Source organism: Camelus dromedarius, chromosome 13 (genome assembly GCF_036321535.1).
Source record: "Camelus dromedarius isolate mCamDro1 chromosome 13, mCamDro1.pat, whole genome shotgun sequence".
Lineage (NCBI taxonomy): Eukaryota > Metazoa > Chordata > Mammalia > Artiodactyla > Camelidae > Camelus > Camelus dromedarius.
In genome coordinates this window covers 8,923,826-8,948,666 of record NC_087448.1, presented here as the reverse complement: position 1 = coordinate 8,948,666, position 24,841 = coordinate 8,923,826, and the positions used below count along the sequence as shown (strand labels likewise).

Below are 24,841 nucleotides of genomic sequence, written 5' to 3'. Positions count from 1 at the left end.
TCTTTGATTGAATATATTTGAAGTTCTATTTATAGAGCTACCTTTTCATCTTTATCCCTAATAGTAGTTTCAGTAAAATTTGTTCCGTGAATAAATTTTATGAAATTTGGAATATTCTAAGAAATATAAAGAAATGTATAAGAAAAGGAAGGGCAGAGACTAGTAACCCATGTTTTTTGAAAACGTTTTGAAAGATACTTAGTAGCTGTTTAAGTATCCTTATATTCTGTTATATAACCATTGAAGTTTTCACATTAATCTACAGGATAAACTCTAAATTAAGCTATTATTTTCTTTTAAACCACCTTTTTTCATTTTACTTTAAAAAAATTTTATGATGTATTGCTTTTTGGAATTTCTGGTTTCTCACAGTATGTCAGACTAATTTCATACCTTGAATGTTGATATATTAACTAATGGCCCTTAATCTAGATAACATTGGTTTAGATGATCATATACTGACTCTATACAAAGGTCACCTTCTTTCAGTACAGTAAATTTCTGAATATATATTTTAATGATGGTAACTTCTTAACTTCAGAATTAGAGTTATTACATCATTCCAAAAATAACAAATAGTACTCCTTGTGGTAAGATGCTTAGGGTTGGAGTAATAATAAAACAATTCCTGCCCTTTAGGAAGCTTAAAATAGAATGAGATGTGTAGACATTAAACAGATAATTATCAGCTCTGAAGACTGCTAGAGAAAAATTCCAGGTTGTCTTGGTGAAGAGAAGAAATCTCATTTGCAGGTGTCCCACATTACCGAAATGTCCATAAAAGTTACAGGACATGCAAAGAAACGTGCAAGTATCACCCATTCTCAGGATAAAAAGTCAGTAGAAACTGCCTGAGAGGAGGCCCAAATGTACTTATTTTACAGCGACCTTAAATAACCTGTGAAAAATTTGTCCCAAGGACTGAAGGAAACCCGATATGAAGAATTAAAGGATAGTATGGCAGCCATATCTCACTAAATAGAATATATCACTAAAAAGATAGCAAATAAAAATTCCAGAGATGAAAGTACAGTGCCTACAGTAAACAGGGCACTGAGAAACTCAACAATAGATTTGAGTGGCAGAAGAGACAAGCAGCAAATTTGAAGATATATTAGTTGAAATTATCCAGTGTGAGGAACAGAAAGAAAACTGAAGAAAAATGAACAGAGCCTCAGAGACCTGTGGGACACCATCAGATGTACCAGCATACGTGCTAAGAGTCCCAGGAGAAGAGAAAAAAGATAAAGGAGCAGAGAATATTTAAAGAAATTATGGCTGAAAACAAACTAAATTTGATGAAAAACATTAATCTGCACATTCAAGAAGCTTGATAAACTCCAAAGTAGGATAAGCTCAAAGAGATCCACACCTTCACACGTTATAGTCAAACTATCAAACACCAAAAAGAATCTTGAAACAAGCAAGAGGAAAATAACTCATCATGCAAAAGGCATCCTCAGTAATATTAAGAGCTCACATCTCATCAGATACCAAGGGGTCCAGAAGAGAATGGAATGGTGTATATAAAGTACTGAAGAATTGATGAAGAGAAAGTCAACAAAGAATTGTATATCCAGTAAAACTACTTTTTAAACATAATGGAGTTATTAAGACTTTCTTAGGTAAAGAAAACCCCAAAGAATCCATTGCTAGCAGACCTACCCAACAGAAAATATGAAAGGTGGTTCTTCAGGGTGAAATGAAAGGACAACAGAAACTTAAATACATGTGAAGTAATAAAGAGCGATGGTTAAAGATTACTACATTAGTAAATATAAAAGACAGTATAAATGTATTTTTAATTTGTAGCATCTTTTTTCTTTTTCTCTGATTTAGAAGACAACTGCATGATGCAGTAATTACAGTTCTAAGTTGATAGGCACACAATATATACGCATATAACTTGTATGACAATAAGACAAATAGAGAAAACAAAGCTATATTGGAGCAAATTTCTATACACTATTGCAATTAAGTTAACATTAGTCTAAACTATAGTGTTTAAATATAAGGCGCTAATTGTAATTCCCAGGGTAACCACTAAGTATGTAGCTTTTAAAAAATAGTAAATGAACTATCAAGGGAATTAAAATGTTACATTAGAAAAAAACTATGTAAACAAAAGAAGACAGTAGTGGAGGAATAGAAGAAGAAAAAAGATAAAAAGAGGAGACTCAGATAGCTAAAATCAGTAATGAAAAAAGGGTTGTACATATTGACCTTGCAGAATTTGAAAAGATTGTAAGAGAATATTGTGAACAATTGTACGCCAACAAGTTAAATAATTTAGATAAAATGAAGAAATTCCTAGAAAGATGCAAGCTACTGACACTGACTCAAGAGGAAATAGAAAATCTGAATAGACCTGAAAGAGATTGAATTAGACATCACAAAACTTTCCAGAAAGTAGAGCCGTGGACTAGCTAGCTTCACTGGTGAATTCAGTGATGGATCTAGAAATAAATTAATTAATGCTAATCTTCTACAAAAACTCTTCCAAAAAATAAAAAAGGGTGAACATATTTGCAACTCATTCTCCAAGGCCAGTATTACTGTGATACCAAAACCAGGTAAAGATGTTACAAGAAAGGAAAACTGAAGACCAATATCCCTAATAAATATTAATATGAAAATTCTCAACAAAATATTAGCAAACTTAATTCATGAATATGTAAGATGATTATGTACCATAACCAAGTGAGTTTTATCCTGGGTTTGTTTAACAGCCAAAAATCAATCAATGTGATACATTAATGGAATAAAGAACAAAAATCACAGGATTATCTCAGTAAATGCAGAAAAAAACATTTGGCAAAATCTAGCAGCCTCTCATGATGAAAACAGTCAACTGATTAGGAATAGAAGCCCATCTATGAAGAACCCACAGTTAACATCATATTTAATAAGATACAACAGAGTGTTTTTCGGAAGATCAGGAATAGGACAAGGATGTTTGTTGTTAAACTTTTTTCAACATTGTACTGGAGTTCCTATCTAGGGCATTTTGGCAAGAAAAATTAAAGGTATCAAGATGAGGGAGAAGTAAAACTATATTTGAGGGTGACATGATCTTGTATGTAGATAATCTTTAACAAAAAAATTAAAACTAGTAAATGACTTTTCAAGGTTGTAGAATATAAGAATGATATGTAAATATCGATTTCATTTTTATACAGTAGCTGTGTGCAAACCAAAAATAAAATTAAAATTTTATTTAATAGCCCCCAAAAGAATACAATACTTAAAACACAAAGTTTTAAAAAAGAAGTGTTATATCTTACATCATCAAGTTCATGGATCAGAAGATCTAGTATTAAGACTGCAATACTTGCCAACATGATACACAGATTTGATTCAGTCCCTGTTGAAATCTCAGCTGTGTTTCTTGCAGAAATAATCGTCTGATTCCAAAATTCCTAAGAAAATGCAAGAGACTCAGCATAACCAAAGCTGTCTTGAAATTGATGAACAAAACTGGGGGACTCATATATTTTGATTTCAAAACTTACTACAAAGTTACAGTGATCAAGACAGTGTGGCACTGGCATCGGAATAGATGTGTTGGTCAATGGAACAGAACTGAGAGTCCAAAAATAAATTGTTAAACTATGATCACTTGATTTCAACAAGTGTATGAAGACAATTCAGTGGGTAACGTATAATTGTTTTCAATAAATGCTGCTGGGGCAACTAGATATCTTCATGTAACAAGTTGGTCTACTCCCTACACCGTTCACAGACATGAACTTTAAAACAAAGCATGAAACTAAGCTAAACTACAAAACTCTTAGAAGGAAACATAGGAGTTAATCTTTGTTACTTTTGGTTAGTCAGTGATTTCTTACGTAAGATGCCAAATGCATAAGCAACAAAAGAAAAATAATAAATTAGATTTCATCAAATTAAGAACTTTTGTGTTTTAAAGGACAGCATGAAGTAAGTGAAAAGACAGCCTACAGAAAGGAAGAAAATACTTGCAAATCATATATTTGATAAGAGACTTTTGTCTAGAATATATAAAGAAATCTTACAACTCAATAGAAAACCCAATTAAAAAGTGGATGAAGTACGTGAATAGAAAATTGTCTAAACAATATACAAATGGTCAACAAGCCCATGAAAAGATGCTCAGCATCATTAGTCATTAGGGAAATGCAAGTCAAAATCACAGTGAGATACCACTTTACATACACTAGGATGGCTGTAATCAAAAAGACAGTAGCAAAGTGCTGGTAGTGATGTGGAGAAATTGTAACGCTTATACGTTTCTGGTGGAAATTTATGAGTAAATGATGCAGACCTGGAAAGTTTCTAAAAATGTAAGAAATACCACATGACCCAGCTATTCCACTCTCAGGTATATATGCCCAAGGGAAGTTAACCCTTATGTCCACATGAATGCTGTATGCAGATGTTCATAGTGGGCATTTTCATAATTAGACAGTGGAAACAACCCTAATGTCCATGAAGCAATGAATAGATATTTTAAATAAAATGTGATATATTTATAAAATGGACTGTTACTCAGCGATAAAAATAAGTGAGATGCTTCGTACAACAGGGATGAAATTTGAAACCACTTTACCAGAAAAAATTAAGCAGACTACAAATTTTATGATTCCATTTATATGAAATGTCTAGAATAAGCAAAGTGTAGAAATAGAAAGTATGTTAGTAGTTGTGTAGAACTGGAGGGGGAATGTGAAGTAACTGCTAATGGGTCCGGAGTTTCCTTTGTGGGGTTATGAAAATGGTTTTAAATTGGTTGTTGTGATACACAGTTCACTAAAACCCACTGAATTGTACACTTCAGATGAGTTAAATTAATGATGTGTGAATTTTATGTCAATAAAACTTTAAAATTTTAAAAAGCTGTTAGGCAGTTTATATTTAAGAATTTATTTTCCTAGTAATGTAATAGAAATTCAAATTTAGGAATTAAAATGAGCTATCATTACTCTTTCCTCTAGCATGATGGAATCTTCTTTAAGAATATTTCCTCTCCAAACTTTTGGCCACTAATTTTAGCTTCCAATAATAATTCTTGCCCCCCCCCGCCAAAAATAATATTTCTTCTATAATTACAAAATGTTTACATGAGCACTCTCAATTTAGTGACACAAATAGCCTTTGTAAGTAGAGATGTCAAGTGTTCCTGTGCTACCACCGGGCAGGCAGAAGTGGCACATGTATGATCCAGTCTTCTTCCATCGTTTATTTCCTACTATATCCTTGAATGTGACTGATATGAATATAGCAAAGTTGCAGGATAAAAAGCCAATCAAATATAAGTTGTGTTTCAATACAGTAGCAAATGAGAAGCTAAAAATGAAAACTAAAGTGCCATTTAATATAGCATGAAGATATTTAGGCAGAGACTGTAAATAAATTCAGGACTGTCCCTAGTGAGAGTATTAAGTCATGAAAAAACAATAAAGCATAGCAGTGGGAAAGGAAGCTTTCCAGGACAACTTAATAGAATACTTTAGAAAACTGTAAGATTTAACTAATAAAACTAAAACAAAGGAAAATTAGAGAAGATGAATCATAGGTCTACATTTAAAGCCTCTAAAGGAAAGAATACAAGTGTATCTCCTGGACCTTGATATAGTCAGAAACTTCTTAGCAAGAACATAAAAGCACTAAACATAAAGGAAAAAATTAATGTTTTTAATGATATTAAAAACTTGCATTAAAACAACAAAGAGGTATCACTACATGCTTGTTAGAATGTCTGAAGCCCCAAACACTGACAATACCAAATGCTTGTGAGGCTATGGGGCAACAGGAATTCTTATTCGTTGCTAATGAGAATGCAAGATGGCACAGCCGCTTAGGACAACAGATTCTAACAAAAAGCATGCTTTTCTCACATGATCCAGTAATTGTACTTCTTGGTAATTATCCAAAGGAGCCAAAACCTTATGCCCACACAAAAACCTGCACAAAAACCTGTTTATAGCAGCTTTGCTCATAATTGCCAAAACTTAAAAGTAAGCAAGATATCCTTCACTAGTTGAATGGGTGTATTAACTGGTACATCCAGAAAATGGAATTTTATTCAACAATCAAAAGAAGTAAGCTATCAGGACACAAAAAGACATGGAGGAACCTTAAATGCATAATGCTAAATGAAAAGCCAGTCTGAAAAGACTGTATTCTGAATGATTCTAGCTCTACAACATTCTGGAAAAGGCAAAACTATGGAGGCAGTAAAGATCAGTGGTTGTCAGGGATTCGGTGTGGGTGAGGAAGGAAGGGAACACTGGGGATTTTTAGGGCAAGGAAACCATTGTATATGGTACTTTGATGGTGGATGTATGTTGTACATTTGTTTAAACCCTATAATGTAGAGCACAAAGAGTGAACCCAGATGTTAACTGTGGACTTCAGTTAATTAAATAATGTACATCAGTTCATCAGTTGTAACAAATGTTCTGTAGCAAGGCAAGATGTTAATTAAAAGGGACACTGTGTAGTGGTGGGGTACATGAGGGTATATATAGGAACTCTCTGTAATTCCTGCTCCATTTTTCTGAAACTTAAACTGCTCTAAAAAATTAAGTATTTTTTTTTAAATCCTGAAAGTAAGACATTTTTAAGAAAATTAATAAGCCATAAAGGGGGAGAAAATATTCATAGTATATAAATGTCACAAAGGCTTTCTATCCAAAACAAAGAACTCCCACATGTCAATAATAAGGCCAATATCGTAATATCAAGTGGGCAAAAACTTGAATTCAAGTGGCCCATAAACACTCATGTTGAGGTGCTCAACATTGTTAGTCACAGGGGAAATGCATACTAAACCATAATGAGATGTGGTTTCTCCACCGCTAGCCTGGCTAGAAGTAGAAAGACTAATACCAGCAAATGGTGGCAAGGTTATGGAACAAACTCCATTGCTAATGGGAGTGTGGATATATTTTAATGCTTTGGAAAACAGTTTTCATAAAATTAAACATACATTTACTATAGATTTCCACTCCTAGTTGTTTTTTGTTTTGTTTTGTTTTGTTTTACCACAAGCAGTGAAAACAAGTCCTCAAAAAAGACTTATACAAAGGTTTATAGAAGCTTTGTTCATAAAAGCCCCAAACTGGAAACAATCTAATTTTAGTATGCTTATACAATAGAATACTACTCAGCAATCAAAAAGGATGAATTATTCAACATGAGTGAACCTCAGAAACACTATATTGGGCAAAAAGCACACACAAGAGTTCATATTTTTGGAGTTTATTTACTTGATGCTTTAATGGAATCTATAGTTGGCTGTTGTGAGGAAGGGTTAGATTTACTGGAAAGATAAATGATGAAACTTCAGATTTTTGAATTTCACTGTATGTAAACTGTATATTAATGTTAACAAACATTTTGTTGAAATAATACAGGAGGATTTCAGGTATTATTGTACCAAACAAATCATGATAAAGATGGCAGTAACTCTTATTTAGCTTTTATGTGCCAAGCACCAGTCTAAGCATTTTACTCCTTTTATTTCATTTAATCTGCATGTGAACTAAGTATTCTTATTATCTTTGTCTTACTAATAAGGAAACTGAGCCGCAAGGAGTATAGTGACTTGTCAAGGTCACGTGACCTTTGTGGTCAGTGGTCAGTGGTCAGTGGTCCATCAGACGCTAGGGCCTGCAGGGCTGGTGGCTGTGCACCATCATTGCCTTTCCTGCTGGTTGTGCCCAGAGTTTAAGTGGAGAACCATAAACCCTTATTGGTGGAAGAAGGAAATAGGGTTTGCATAACATAGTTTAATATTGTAAGTAACACTACTTGTTTCTAGATTCAGGCATCATTTGTGTAGTTATTAGTAGTGCTGGCGACCCCAGACTTGGGGGGGTTCCCTCACTCTTTCTAGGTGCTACTTTGTGATACATTCTTCTCCACAGTCTCAGATGTTCTGACGCGCACATTTTAGATTGCACATAGGCAGAATTCTGTTCCTCCACTATGACAAGTTCTAGCTTTGAAGAGGTTCTCTGAAAACGCTGCTTTTATCTCTCTTCTGCAGTGATGAACTTTAATGTTGGAGTGTTGTAAGTTCTCACATAATAAGGCTTAGAGTTTTGTTTGGTTTGGCAGTAGACTTCTGTTTAAAATTCTTTTAATCTGTTCATTCCATGCTTTTAATATTCGTTTTGATAGCTCATGGCCCTGTGAAGAATTTTTATGTGAATTTATTGCCCTAATAAATCTATTATTTGTGACTCTTCCTCCATTCCAACTTGCTAAAAGTGGGTTTTTCAGCAAATTGTTGAATTTTTGTCTTCTTTCGTTTTTTTTTTCCTGGAGGAAGTAAGACGCAATTCATATGCTAGATCTAAAGTTTCATTAAAATTGCTTATGCCCTGTCTCAGGCATTTTAAGTGGGCCATCTGTCTAAACATCCCTCTCCTTTTTTTTCTGATCATTTCCTCGACTTATTCATGAGCCATGGGAGGGCTCCTTTGTAGTCTCCATGTAGCTGGTTCTGTCCACCCCCACTGAATACATCTATGTGCTTGCATAACGTATCTTTTCACCGTGCTGGAAATTCTCTGAACTTGGTGCAGATGAATGGCCCACTTTTCTGAAGGCCTTTTTCTTCCTGAAAAGATTAGTATGCAGAAACTGACCTCCACGGCCATGGAATGCAGCATATTATTCTTGATCATTTTACAGACCACCCACTGTGAAAGTTATGATGAAGGATTGCTTAATGATTCTGTGACCACTAACATTGTTTTAACTCAGTATTTCACTCCTAAATAGGTAATAATGGCACAATTGAAAACCAGCTTTTCTGAGTATCTGATAATATGGTTTTGAGATGCTTATAATCCTTGATGAGTAAAGATGCTGTTAGTTATGTTTATACAAAATCTGCTTTAACAAATGACATGTAATAGCAACATATTTGAGTTAATATTACTTGCACCTTTTTGAGTAAAATATTCCAATAAGTTTAAATGTATTAGGATTAACATTTGTGACAATCAGCTGACAGTTTTTACCATAAAATAAAGAAATATTTAGTTTTATTGAGCATGTTCATTCTGGCTGGCTGATGGTAATCAAAGTAGACAGGTCTGAGTAAAAGCTATTATTTGATTTGCTTTGTGAGTAGCTGCTTATGTGAATTCTTTTTTACTTTTTTTTTTTTAGTTTGTTTTAAGTAGTAGCTTAAATGATGTTAGCTTTACAATTAACTGATAAGTTGCACAGATGACATTTTTGATCAGATGGCAACCTCTTTCACTAGACACATAACACATTCACTAGCCAAGTAAAGGAGGCTGTTTTCCTGTGTATCTTTACTATTGTGAGTTGAGTAAAGCTCCAAGACGTCCCCCTTTTCAGAGAGTTGTTCATAAAATCTTCTTTGAGACTCTTTTGGATTTAATGAAGAAATATAATTCTTTTCTAAAATTTAAAATACAACTTTAGGTAATCATTACCATTTTAAACATGTTTGTGCTGGTGGAGTTAATATCAATGTTTCAAAGTAATTATTGTTAATGTGGTATCAGTAATTTTGCAGAAATAGAGGACATATACTTTGGGGTTGGTGTGTGTTGTTTTGTTTATAGTTACGGTTTATTTTTATTGCCGAGTGTATTGACGTTTATACTGGGCATGTACGACAAACCCCGTCCATTTTATTTAAAAACAAAACTTCTTTCAAACTTAATGTAAAGCCAGAAGAAATCTTAGCAGATTTTCTTTGTAGAAGACTGAACTCATAAAGAGATTCCCCAGTTTGACCCTCTTGGTATCTGAAGGTCTTGCTTTCACAGAGAAGCCTCTTTCTTACATCCTATGAACACATCACCTTGAAAGAAATTGTTAGAAAAGTGCTGCTTCAGGAGTTGAATGCTCGGGAGAAGCAACAGCTTGCCCGTTGCCTTGCTGACTCTGCTCGGACTGTCATCTGACAGGTGTGGAGATTTCAGTTCAAAAGGACTGAATGAGTTCCCCTGTATAATGCTAGTAAGAGATGGGCTGAGGTTAGACCTCAGCATTTTATACTCAAAAGAGCCTCTGCTCTCTCTGCAGGTCCCTCTCGGGGCGGGTTCTAACATATATGAAACAGATGTGGGTCAAAATAAAACAATGGAAAAATAAACAGCAGTTAGGTTCCGAAGACTGGCAGCTACATCTAGCCACCGTCTGTAGGATTGCTTTCTCTGGGAAAATGTGTTTGGGTTTCGAACAGGATGTCAGGATCAGCGACTTCCCAACTTGTCTGAAAACAGAAGCTTGTTGCATAACTAAAAAGGGGTTTCCCCATTTCCTTGAAAGAGTTATTGGGCCACTAAATTGTGAAAAATGCTAAGCATATACCAGGTTAAGTGCAAGGGAGATCACTGAAGTTTGTACTATAATTAGGAAACCGTTTATGAGAGAAAGAATATTCTTTTTGAAAAATTTGTTAGTTTGAGAAGCAGAGAGAAGAAATCTAAAGTTCCCTTAAAGGGATTTCAGTTATGAGGGAAAACAAGAGTGTAGGCCCAAAGTTGGCACTAATCATAATAATAAAAATGAACACTTACACGCATTATTTAATTCTCAGTACGTCACTATGATACAGACACTATTGTTATCTTACTTTTATACATAAGGAAATAGACTTTTGCTCAAGGTCGGAACTAAATATTGGCAGAGCTGGATTTTCTGCGAGTCACCAGAGCCTGAGTGCAACCAGTGTGCTTAGTTCTCCCACTTGTGTTAGCTTGGCTTGGCCCAGTTTGGTTTGGGAAGGAGTTTAAGGGCTTGGCCCTAGCAGATGAACAACTCAGAGAATAATCAGAAATAAAGTTAAATACAAAGAATTCCTTATTTTTTAAGGAACTTGAATGATAGGTTGATTAAGGTTTAAAGTGATGTAAAGTAGAAAACTGTGGAGCAGTCTTGAGCAGGACGGTGCCATAATTATCGAGGATCACAAAGCCTGAAGCGAGCCGTGTTGCGCAGTCATCTCTCCATGCAGTTGTTTCTGTCATCGCGATATTCCTGAGGGGCTGGGGTGTTAACCTCATTTGAAGGTGAACCAGGTGAAGTGCAGTGAGGTCACCCACATAGTCCCAGACAGCCAGGTGCAGCCCGGGAGCTGGAGGCTCGCTCTCCGTCAGTGGCTCATGCCTGTCCCTGGGGAGGTGTGGCCTCTCCTTTGGCACATTGTGGACGCTCCTCTGATTCTTTCCTACTTTCCCCCTCAGCCTTTTCTCCCCAACCTGTGCTGGGGGCTGGGGATAAAAAAAATAAGGCATGATCTTGGCTTTTTAGGAGCTCACAGGCCAATGAGGGAAACAAGCATAAACAGACAAAAACCCTCTGGAAGAGGTGCCAGTGTAGGTCAGGCTGGATCACAGAGCCACCTTCCTCCCTTTCCTCCTCTCTGCCTCACGCCTTCTCTCTCTCTCCCTCCTCCTCTCCCTGCTGGATGCTCCCCTGGTGTTCTTTCAAGCTCTCCTGTGTGGAGCTCTGTCCTCTGAAACAATCATCCTCAAATTGCCAAAAAAGAATCTTCCGGGCCTACAGTGTGCATTATTCTTGATTTGTTGGCGCATTTTTAAACTTTAATTTTTACTTCTAATAGTATTTAAAATATCTCTTCATCTTCAGAAAATAAATCAGTGAGTAGTGGGCCAAATACAAATATTCACCTAAATAGATTGTCCTCCATTAGACATTGTGATTTGAATCAAAAACGTAGTTTTTGTGACTATGACTTTTTATATGACTATGCAGAGATTCCTTTGAAATTCAAGGGGGTTAAATTAAAACGTAGCCTACAATTTTTTTTTTTTTTTGAACAAGACTTAAGTCAGAGTCTGGATACTACATGTGTAGTGCCTAGTAAATATTACTTCACAAATAATGTAAATATGCAGTGCTTAAATTAGATTAATTCAGAAATCATTAAAATTTTGTTACTTTAAAAAGTGAGAAACATTTGTATTCCAAAAATGTTTTTGTCTCTGGCTGCTTGTCCCAATTTTCTTGTCTCAGTTTTCTGTACTATTGATCATTCGCAAGTACAGACCTGTGTGTGAAGACTAGCATCATTGGTGTTGTTTTCTCACCCAGACATACAAACAAAAAACCAAAACAAAACCAAAGGGCACAAGGACATTTTTGGAGGTGAGGGATATGTTTATTACCTTGATTGTGATGACGGCAACATGAATGAATAAATGTGTCCAAACTCATCAAATTGTATACAGTAATTATGTGCAGTTTTTTGCATACTTATGATAACTTAATAAACCTGGGAAAAAGCAAACTGATATTGTAAGGTTTGAAAAACAAGTCTTAGACAATAACCAAATACTGAAAAGAAATTAATATTGCTTAAGGAAGGTTAGTTTTTGAAGGATTGTATACAGTTAAGCAACTCAAATTTCCAGAGTGGGTGATGGTACCACAGTTACCCCAGAATGCCTTCTGTTTCCTTTGGAGTGTCTGTGTGTGTAGTTTTTTGGGTTTTAATCTCTCTACTTTATATCTGAAGGCTTTTTTTCCAAGGATAGGAGCTTTTGAATTAAAGTGTTCTGAAGTACAGTCTTTGGCAGTTTTATTCTGCACACTTAATGTCAAAGGAAAATCAGGTTACTGAGAGAGAATAATATAAAATTATTAACTTTTTGTTTTCTTTCTACTTCAGAGTGCCTATTATAAAACCACAAGTGGCTGACTGGGAGCTCTCAGTAAAATTGCACGATGAAGTTCATACTGTCGTAACATCAAACAGTGGGCCAACGTTCTCTGTGAGTTTTATTTTTTACTTTTTTGGTAATCTTGAAATTATCTATGAATATGTAAAACAATTTCTAACATATTCCATGACTCTCTTCTTTTGAATCTACAACATAGCTATGTATCTGTTTCATCTTCTGGAGGAAGCTGAATGTAAATGGAAATTTTTGTTCTCTTATGTTAATTAGGAAACCTATTCCCAGACTTAGCCACATTCTAAACCCACTTCCTGATACCTGATTCATTTTTCTTTTGTTATTGAGAAGTAATGCATTTGCCTTTGTTATAGAGAAGACCATCTTTAATTATAATTCCAAATGTATGATAGCTGTGTTTCTTTTAAAACAAGTAAGCTGAAGCCTCATATAACATTTTCTTGTGAGATGTTCTTTCAACTAAATTTACTTTACAGTGACATTCCATTTGTTTAGAAGAACTTAGACCCCTTCGATAGTATCCGTAACAGAACTGCTTTGGTTTAATTCTGGTTTAAACTGAACAATGTTACAATAAGACTTAGTGTTTATATTGTGGTATGAATGACATTTAAATTCTGTGATTTGAGATTGCCAGAAAAACACCATGAAGTGCTACTATTTTCACTTGAGTCCTTTTTTACTTTCAGCATCACCCTGCAGAATCTGCTATACGGTTGTATATAGTTAGTATAGTGAATACCATATATTCATTACATATATTATATAAAGTTAGTATAATGAATATTATATTAAATTACATTTTGCATCTCATGGCTAAGTTGCATTGAGATGTCATTTTATTTGGGGGAAAAATGACTTTTTATCAAAAGATTTAAACAAGGTATGAAAATCAAAGTAATATAATTTCACCCAAATAACACCTGATGAGGCTTGAGGTATGTGGCAGATTCTTGATCCCAGGTAGAAAATACAGCAGGTCAAGGATTAATGAGAATTCAGTTATTCAGCAGATACTTATTGCACGCCTCCTGTGTGCTAGGTAAGTGTTAGGCTGTTACACTGGAGAAGGTGACATTCTTATGTGGCAGTCAGAGTCAAAATTAAATGCCGGTAATTCATGGATTAAGTGTAGTCTTCTTGGTCATCTTTAAATTTTATAACTCATTCTGTATGCCACAATTGCTAGAACACCTGTCAATAAGTTATTTCACTGAGCTGTCTTATAATGAGAAGACTGTGATGGAGTTAAACAGTTGTCTTATTTTGCAATGAACTTACGTGATTCTTTACATCCCTCCTTTCTATATGATCATTTAAAAAAATAGCTTTGTAAGTGGACACTTACCTGTACATCAGCTTGAGTAACAAATTATATGTATTGAATAGTAAAAAATAAAATAAAATAAATATTATAGTGTAGCATCTTCCTAAGGGAGGATTAACTTTACAAAAAATGTAGACATTGAGGTAATTTTCAGTTCTGTACTGTTACACTGAAGTGCTACTGTTAATCTGATGCTCTGATACAGTGTTTTTCTTAGCAGTACCTTGCCTTAACAAGAAAGCTGCCCAGATTACTTCTTAGAGCTGTGCTCATTTCAGATTCCATATTGGAAAACTAGAGCCCGTTGGCCTGACAGCTCGAGAGGTATCTTTTGAATTTTTCCTATAGAATTACCCCTACTTTACTTTTTAGCTTGTGAGGAAGGTAGAACTATTTAAAAGACACATCAAAATTAATGCATTAAAAATTTCCCTGGGAAATATCTACCTTGATATGTAATATAAAAAACTGCTTCCTGTAATTATTGGCTTAGCTACTATCAGAAGCACCAAACCTAATAAAAAGTAAGTATTACTGATGTATCCATTTTTCCTATCTGTATTTGGACAGAACTTCATTTGACGTCAGTATTGTGAAAGGAGACAAGTTGAATAGTGTGAAGTAAAGGCTCTCATTGGTATTAAGAGTTTAATAGTGTCTAGCTCCTTCTCTAAGGGCCCCAGAGGGGAGAGCTGTGAGCGTTTGCTTGTTTTTCTTGATCACCCACTACCACATCAACAGAAAGTTAATCAGCCTAGAGGTGACTGTCTAGGGTAATGATCCAAGAGGTAGTAGTACAAGTGTATTTGTTTAGTTCACAGTAATGCTTTCACATTTTCAGAATTATTTTATTTAGTTAAATTTAAAAAAAATTATAAGATATTTCAAATGAGGAAAACACAACAAATGTGCAAATCTTCTACATAGGTCTCCTATTAAAAAGGAAGAAAATTCATAGATGCAGCTACATCTCTTCTTTACATCATCCCATTCTGCCCTCTTCATCTGCAGAGGTGACAGCTGTCCTGAAGGTGCTGTGTCTCTTTCTTATACATATTACACTTTCGTGTATCATAATAATAATGAAATATAATAATAGTGAAAAGGAAAGTTGTGAAATATATATATATTTAATGATTTATGTAAGATTTAAAAATATGCAAAGCAAAAACAATTACATTTACAGTAACATTACAAAGAATAAGATACTTAGAAATAAACTTAAACATGGAGGAGAAAGACTTGTACACTGGAAACTAAAATGTTGCTAAAAGAAATTAAAGAGGACACAAATAAATGGAAAGCCATCTCGTGTTCATGGATTGGAAGCCTGAATGTTGCTGTAATGTCAGTATTACCCAAAGCAATCTACAGATTCAGTGTAATCCCTATCAGAGTCCCAACTGACTTTTTGCAGAAACAGAAAAAAAAAATCCTAAAATTCATATGGAATCTCAAGGGACACCAAACAGCTGAAAAATTTTTGAAAAACAACAGAGTTGGAGAGCTCACACTTCTTGATTTCAAAACTTATTACAAAACTACGATAATCAAAACAGCATGGTTCTGGCATAAGACAGACACATAGACCAATGGAACAGAATTGGGAGCCTAGACATGAACACTTGGATCTATGATCAGATGATTTTTGACAGGAGAGCCAAGACCATTCAATAGGGAAAGGACAGTGTTTTCAACAAATAGCACTGGGAAAATTGGATATCCACATGCAAAACAATGAAGTTGGACCCTTATCTTACATTTTATGCAAAATTAATTTGAAATGTATTAGGGACCTAAGTGTAACAGTTAAAGTGATAAAACTCTTAGAAGAAAACAGAGGGGGAAAAGCCTTATTGCATTGGATTTGATGATAATTCCTTAGGTATGACATCAAAAGCATAGGCAACAAAAGAAAAAATAAATAAGACTACATCAACATTTTAAACTTTTATGCATCAAAATCAATGAGTGAAAAGGCAGTCTATGGAATGGGAGAAAGTATTTGCATATATCTGATGTATTTGCATATTTTTCTGAGTGTATAAAGAACTCTAACAATTCAACAGCAAAAGAAACAACCTGATTTTAAAATGGGCAAAGGACTTGAATAGACATTTCTGCAGAGAAGATATACAGATGGCCAATAAGCACATGAAAAATGCTCAACATCACTAATCATTAGGGAAACACAAATCAAAACCATAATTAGAGACAAAGTCACAGCACTTAGGATGGCTACTATCAAAAAAACCAAACCAAAACCCAGAAAATAATAAATGTTGGTGAGGATGAGAGAAATTGGAATTCTTGTGCACTCTTGATGCAGCTGCTGTGGAAAACAGGATTGTAGTTCTTCAAAATAAAAGTAGAACTATCGTATGATCCAGCAATTCCACTGCTGGGTGTTCATCCAAAATAAAACTGAAAGCAGGGTCTTGAAGAGATATTTGCACACTCATGTTTAGCCACCGTATTCACAATAGTCAAGATGTGGAGGCAACCCAAGCACCCAGTGACAGAGGAATAGATAAACAAAATGTGTTATATACCCACAATGGAATATTATTCATCCTTTAAAAGGAAGAAAATGTTAACGCATTTTGTCAGAATCGGTTACAAATTTGATACAAACCAATGCAAATTTGTATTTTAGTGAAAAATTTTGTAGTAGGGAGGATGGAAATTTGAGGAAATGAAAGTATAATAGAAATAAACTTAAGTAAAGAAGGAGAGGTATTTTATATTTTAAGTCTTTATTCTGACTCTGGATGTAAGTGTCAGCAGAATTAATTAAGAAGTATAAAACCTGGTAAACACAAAATTGAAATATTATTTAGCTTATTAAGATGATAAACTTATAAAAAAATTGATTTTTGTTTATAATATTTTCATGATTCCCTCCTGGATTCCCAAGATGTTTTCCATTTCTCTTTTATTCTGCATTAACACAAAACTGGTCAGATAGCTCATGTTAAAGAAAAGATTAATGTGTTTGTTATCTTAAAGATGGTGAGCTAAATTCACATTGAGGATAATTGACTTTGAAGAAAAATGTCAGAGTACTCTTTTTTATTTATTATTATTATTATTATTTTTATTTTTTACTAAAAAAATTTTTTTTTCAGAGTACTCTTGATGTGAAGAAAATTAGCTTAGGAACTTGGCCTTCCCAAAGATGAGAAAAATGAGCACTGTACATTCACTTAAACTTTTTTTTGCCTAATATTTCATGTTAACTCCTAATAAACTAGAAAAAAGTTATATATGATCCTAGATACTGAATTAGATATTCTTTGTTACAGGGAGCCACTGATAGAAATTTTTCTACAGACCTTGTAAACTGCTTCTTAAGAATCAGAATCTTTAGACTATTGAATTTTGGCATATCAATGTAATTTAGTGTTAATGATCATAAAGAAAAATCTAAATGATCTAAAATAGCATTTAATATGGTCAAGGAGAATAATACTTTGGTTTTTTAGAAACTCAGTTTGTTTTCCTAAATTAGGTTTTTTGTTTTTTTTTTTTTGCTTCTTATAAAAAGGTCAAAACTTAACTTCTTGATAGGCATAAAAACTTTGCTACCATTTTTAAATTACAGTCAAAATCTTTTTATCCTTCCAATTTCAAGTAAGTTTTATATTGATAAACATTTATATTATTAGTTAAATAGCAAATATTCACTTCTGGAACAGCAGGTCATTGCAGCAAACTAATTATAATTGGTGAAAATTATAAAAATCTCCCTTTACAGATTATATGTTGTTACATGTGGAAAATCCTAAGAAATGCTTTAAGAAGCTATTACAAATAATAAACAAGTTTAGCCAAGAGTCCTGGATAAGAAATAAATATGTAAAAACCAGTTGTATATCTACAGACTTGCAATGAACAATCCAAAAATAAAATTATGAAAGCAATTCCATTTACAAGAATATCAAAAGAGTAAAATACTTAGGAGTAAATTTAATGAAAGAAGTGCAAAACTTAAACTGTGAATATTATTGAAAACAATTAAAATCCAAACAGAGAGCATTTCATTCACATTCATGAATTGAATAACTTAGTATTGTTCAGATGACATTACTTCCCAAATTGATCTACAGATTCAGTGTAATTCCTATCAGAATCCAAGCTGTAATTTTGTCAGAAATTGACAAGCTGATACTAACATTCAAATAGAAACTTAAGGAATCCAGAATTGCCAAAATAATCGTAATAAAAAGAACAAAGTTGGAGAAATTAGTTCCTCCATTCAAAACTTATTATAAAACTGTCTTGAAGTCAAGACAGCATAGTACTTGCATAAAGAAACATGTAGGTCAGTAGAAGAGAATTGAGAATCCAGAAGCAAACCCATACATGGATAGTCAAGTGATTGTTGACGAAGTGCCAAAATAATTCAGTGGGAAAAGAATAGCCTTTTCAACAAATGGTGCTGGAACAATTGGTTTTCTGTATATAGAAGAATGAAGTTGGATCCCTACCTCATGTTGAGCTAATATAACAAAATTAACACAAAGTGGATAAAAGATTTAAATTTGAGAGAGAAAGAAATAAAACTCTTAGAGGAAAACATAGGGGGTGCATCTTCGTAACCTTGCATGTGGCAGTGGTTTCTTAGATTTGACACCAAAAGCGTAAGCAATAAGAGAAAAAAAATAAATTGGTTTTTGTCAAAATTTAAAACTTCAAAGGATACTAACAAGAAATTGAAACGATAAGCCACACAATAGGGGAAAATATTTGCAAATCATATATCCAGTGAAGCACTTGTGTTTAAGATATGTAAAGAACATTTAAAACTTAATAAAGACAACTCAGTATAAAAATGGACAAAGAACCTAAACAGAGATTTCTGAAAGAATATATACAGTTGCAAGTTTAAGCAAATGCAAAGGTGCTCAGTATCATTAGTCATCAGGGAAATGCAAGTCAAAATCACAATGAGATAGTGCCTCACACCCACTAGAATGGCTATAATAAAAAAAATAAGTCAGGTAATAACAAATATTGTTGAAGACATAGAGAAATTAGAACCCTTATACACTGTTGGTGGGAATGTAAAATGGTGCCACCACTTTGGAAGATAATCTGGCATTTCCTCAAAAGGTTAAACATCTGGGTTATCTGGAACCTTGATTCAATTCTTTCATGAGTATTTTATCACGAATATTCAAGTATTTTTAGACTTACTTACATCCTTGTTACTATGGTGGATATGTTTTACCTTTCAAATAATATTTCAAGTAATGTTTTTTTCCAAATAATAGTTGCCAGGCTAGATGTCAGCAACTGAAAGATCAATTAAATAGAATATATATTTGTTTGCCCTTTCTGCAGAATAATTTGGTAACATTGATATTCTTCAGTCTACTAATTCCACTTCTAGAAATCCATCCCAAGGAAGCAACAAAAAATTGCTAATATGAACATGATACTGTGTTGGGGAGAAAAAAGATGAACTAATGGCAGTTTACCTTAGAGACATCCATGTAAACAATTTCTATTTATGGTGGTAAAGGGAAGGAAGACTTGAAAGTGATTAAAATACTGTGGTAAATTCCTTAATGGAGGTGCCTTCAACTAAGTCTGTGAGAAGGAAAGAAGAAAGTATTCAACTGCCTGGGGGAAAGGAGAGTTCCGGGGGAAGATGAAGTTGTTCTACTTGGCAGAGATGGCCAATGAATCACAATTTAGAATGTGATTTATACAGAAGCCAGGACTTGCCTCAAAATCATAGTGTAAGTAGGTGAGGAAAAACACTGGGACATGGTGGGATGGGAGAGCAAGGCTTGTTGAAAAATCAAAGTCGTCTTTTTTAGATAAATAATTTTAATTTCTTATTCAAGAAGTGTTTACTTTCTTAACTTTTTTGTTACTTACTTTCCATAAACGGCAGAGTGAAGAAGGGGTCTCCCTGTCCCGTTCGAGTTGCAGTATTGTTTTTGGTACTTGTTCTAACCTAGTCAAAGGTATTTTCACCAAGCAGCTTATGACTTTGGTCTGTTTTATTGAGTATGTGCCTTGTCTCAAGCGCTGTGGTAGGCACGTCACGTACATTGTCTCTAACCCGGGTACTGGCAAACTGCAAGGTAGACGTTACTAGCTCCTGCTTACAGATGAGTTGGAAACTGAGATTCAGAAGAACTAAGTAGGAAGGTAGCTGAAGTCACACAGGTTGTCTGTATAGAATCTTAAGATTCAACCCAGGTCAGCATGATTCCAAGGCCTGTGAACTAGTACCTCTCTGTATCTAACTTTACAAAGTAGTTTTGCTAGAGAAAATTCTGAGAAATTCTGAACATGGAAAATTAGCTCTGTTAGACTGTGGATAAATCTTTGTTAATACAAGGAATAATACATTTATTTCTAGCCAGAATAGTTTCGTCCCATGATAAAAGGAATTGTCTTTGTGACTGCTGAACATCAAGGCTCAAGTCATATCATGCAAAGGAAGCATGGAAAAAGCATCTGCAGGACATGAATAAATCACACGATTTTACATACACAATGGATAGTTTTACAAAATACACAATTGGAGACACTGGTTAAGAGTAGCTGTCAGAAAGCAGTTTTACTATCTTATTAGCTCTTGTAGATGTTAACGTGTTTTTCAAATTATGTTAAAATTCAAAATACTGATTTTAGCAGTGATTTTACAGTTTTATCCAAGTAAATAATCATTTTTTAGAACACTACAGGGTTTGAGATGGATAAGATTTTGCATCTAAAAGATTTTGTTTGTGGTTTCATTTTGTTTTCTTAATAACATTTGTTTTGGTTGATGTAAAATTGTCTCAATTTTAGATGCCTGTGGTGGCGGGAGGGAAGTGTTTTGTAGTAGTCATATCATTGAAGTTACCACCCTATATTTTTCTTCTCAAAGAAAGAGTATGGTGATGAACATAAGAATAAAAAATAATAATTACATATGGATGCATAATAAATAATTATATACGCATTGTTTGAGGTTTTTCTCTAATATAGCGAACTCTTTCCTGTTTGTTCTACTGCCACGCATTTTGTTCTAGATTTCTTGACTAAGAAAACATTCCACCAGAGTTTGTTTTGATATTTAGAGGATATTCTGAAAATGTGGTTTTAAGTAGAGCTACTTAAGTATTTTTATGGAACATTTTTATAAAGATGAAGAATTGAATGAACTTAGCATATACCAATAAATAATCTTAGGTACAAATTAGTATTTTCTCTAGTTTTCAGATATTAATGAAAAGAATCTTAAATGTATCTTCAATAAGAGTTTATACCTGCAGTTTATATCATTATCTTTCTTTTATCCCATTTGTTGAGAGCAATGCTAGATCATGTAGTTACTGGAACTTATGTGGGACATAGTAAGAATCAATCTTCAAATACCCTTCTTAGGAAAAAAAATTATTATATTTGCCCTTTTGCCTCTCTAGTCAATTTTTAGAATAGACTCTTATTATTCTTGAACATTAAAAAGGACATCAGCAAAGTCGGAAAACTACTGTAGGCCTTCTAGGTCTCGGGTGTGCAGTAGGCAGGCAGAAAAAGAAAAGAACATTTTTGTAGTAGAATTTTAAAATGAATACTGTGGTACTGTTAGGGCTTGTGATAAAGGACTATGATTGTATTTAGAAAATTTACTTACAGTATGTGATAAATGATAGAAAACTGAAGCAAGTTTTTGAAGTTATGTAATATTTTATATTTAAAATGTTTTTTTTTCTTGTGACAGTAATTCAGTATTATGATTATGTAAACTACCTCTCTTGTTAGGTAATTTTTTCACTTAGACATTTTTTTCCCCCAGTTTTAAAAACTGTCCTAGCAAAGCAGCAAAAAATATTATCCTGTTTGAGGAAAATATTTTCTATTAATTTTTTTATGGAGGCATAATATTGTATAAACATGGAATTCTTTCACTTTGGCAAATACATTTGTTTTCTTGGTAAAATTACCTTTCCATTTGAGAAGAATTACTGGAAAAATAAGTCAATGTAATGCTAAAAAAAATGTTCAGGTTTTCTGCTAAAAGTATAAACCATCATGAGTAAAGCCAACAGAGAAACGAGGAGACCAGAGGGAAAGTCTGCAGCTCATTTTAGCGACAAAAGGAGAATGTTCTTAATATATAAAAAAAACTATTACAAGTCAATATGAAAAAGACTAACCACCCAGGCAAAAACTGTTCAAAGATGGTTTATAGCAAATGGCTCCTGAACACTGACAAAATGTGCTAAACCACACACAGAAATTCAAATTAAAATTATGATGGGATGCCATTTTCCCACGTTTCCTACATTTTGATGACAGATGAAGATTTTGGTAATTTTCTAATTTTATTAGATTGTAGGAAGATAGGCCCACGTGTTATTGGTGGGGTGCATGAAGTGATGCTGTTAACGGAGAGCAGTTTGACAGTGAATTTGTACTTCAGGGCATGTTCACATGCAGGAGGTGGACAGTATGTTCATGGCATTGTGAACAATGTATTGTGAGCAACAGCGCAAGACTGGAGACAACAGAAATGCCCATCGAAATGGGATAATGAAATAAATAGAGTACATTTGTATTATTGAACTACTGTATGGCCATTAAAAAGAATCTGAACATTCTGTATGTGCTGATATACTAAGTGACAGAAGCAGTGCACTTTCATTTGTGTAAAAAAGAATGTATGTATTTATGCTTATGTGTATAAAATATCTTTGGAAGGAGCCACAAGAAACTACTAACTATGGTTGCCTTTGAACTGGGGAGCTGGATGGCTGACCCCATGACAGAAGTAAGAAGGATACATACCTTATACTCGATGTCTCGTTAGTAGTTTTTGAGTTTTGAAACTTGTGTGTGTATTATTGATTATCCTCCTCTCCCAAAATAAAAGGGGGTTTCCAACCTTTATAGTAGAAGGATCTGGAAGACAGGGGACTATTGAAATACGGAATTTTAGTTACTTATCAAGAAACTTCTGCAGTGCCTAGGCCATCCAGGGAAGTGTCAGATGAGCAGCTGGCTCATTGAATAAAGAGCGCTGATGTTACACATGTAGTACACAAGGTACAATTACTGAAACGCCTTCGGCTAGCACTCTTAACTAGGAGGTGGTTACCAGAGAGCACTTAATAGGCTGTGTTTAGAGGTTGATCTAATCTGAATTAAGAACCTGGAGAAAGCAAAGAAAGGACTGTACCATGGCTGAGAGAAAGGAAATTGAGTCAGAGTAGATTTGGACACCCCTCCAACAGCCTCATTTTTCCTCCTGTAGGTGAACTAAACTACCCAGAGAGATTATTACATAGAAGAGTTAGGGAGGCGTATGTTTTGCTAATAGCAAAAGGTAGGAGAGCTCATTGCAGAAGTTTTGCTCAGTGTCCCAGAATTCGTAGTAACTTCATTGGTCTTGAAACGTCACCGATAGAATGGAATTATTCTCTCTTACTCTTGGTTTAAGAAAGAAGGTCCAAAAGTAACTTGCTTTCCAACGTGACTTCTTTACCTCACAGTAAAGAATATCCTTTCAAAGCGAACTCATCCAAATCAGCTTGATGTCTGATAGGAGGGGGTCAGATAAACGAGGGCATACAAAAATCAAGTCTGAAGAGCAGCCCTGCACAGCTTGATCTGTTTATTTTTAAATGCATCCTTGTTCGGGGGTTATGGTACTACGCTTTTGAACCACAGGACTGAATTTCCTAAAAAGGTACGGCTCCTGCCCATGCAGTCTGGGAAACTGCTGGTCTCATTGGGGGACGGTTGCACCTGTAACCTCTTGAATGGCGCATTCATGTTGTGCTCAAGAGTCAAGTAACTTGTTATGTGACTAAATGGAAAAAATAAGTTTTAAAATCCAGTTACTTTGGAAATGAAATCACTAAATGGTATTGGTTGTTACCGTATTAGAGCTGGCAAATACTATAATTAAGACTTCAAGTGATCTTTAGTATTATCGCTGCTTTCTGAAGAGTTTTATTTGGAATAAAACTTTTCAATGTTCAGGTTGAGTTCAGTTCAGTTTTGTAAGCTCTTAAAAATAATCCATAGTAGTCTAGTAGCCTGTGATGGGCAATGGTAAAACTACCACAAAAACTTACTGAAAGTTGTTTTATTCATTTTGGCATGATATTATTGGCCACTCAGACTTATTTATAAATGAAATGAATAGCGAAGCAAACAGTTAAAGTGCCTTTGCTGAGTGACTTGATCATTAAATTAATTTTAATGTATTTTTAGCCACTGTACATTTATCATTTAAGTTGTAATATAGCTTAATAGTTGTTTATTGAGGACCTCGAATGACATAGGTCCTGGAGGGCTAGTAGTGATCAGGGGCGATGATGTCTGAGTATTTGTAGAATTTGTCATCTGTGGAGTGTGACGAGGACAGAGGCTGTGTCGGTCAAGTGGAACGAGTGAGCGATGGTGGGAAGAGGCCAGCACTGTGGAGAACATGTCGGGGAGCCCTGACCTGGACGTGGAGGTGGTGGTTATGGCCTTAGGACGGAAGTGACAGCCAAGCGGAGTCCTGCAGAAGGAGGGTCGGGTGGGGCAGGGGGGCAGGGTTTGAAGATACATGTACTACACTTGATCTTAGCCAAATGGCCGAGAAGTGATGAAGATATAAGTAAAAAAGTATGTGGAATGGAAGAATTCACATGTGACTGGAGCATGGAAAGCTTAAAGTAGGGGACCTCCTGGCAGGGAGGGAGGGTGGTGAGAAGAGAGAGGTGAAGGAAAAGACCGCAGTCAAATGAGTGGATGACGTGGAATTTGTGAGCCATGTCAAATGGTCTGGATTTATCTGGAGAGCAAGGAGAACCGGAGA

At 34.6% G+C, this 24,841-nt stretch overlaps 1 protein-coding gene across 4 annotated transcripts in view; it reads left to right on the top strand.

The window, feature by feature from the left end:
• The window catches only part of PCCA (propionyl-CoA carboxylase subunit alpha), a 331,849-nt gene that overhangs the window by 202,555 nt on the left and 104,453 nt on the right, over nt 1-24,841 (top strand). For all 4 annotated transcript variants that reach the window (XM_031466271.2, XM_010986054.3, XM_031466270.2 and 1 more), the window contains exon 19: nt 12,668-12,770. In XM_031466271.2, coding sequence (XP_031322131.2) covers nt 12,668-12,770 — 103 coding nt within the window. The remainder of the gene's footprint in view (nt 1-12,667; nt 12,771-24,841) is intronic.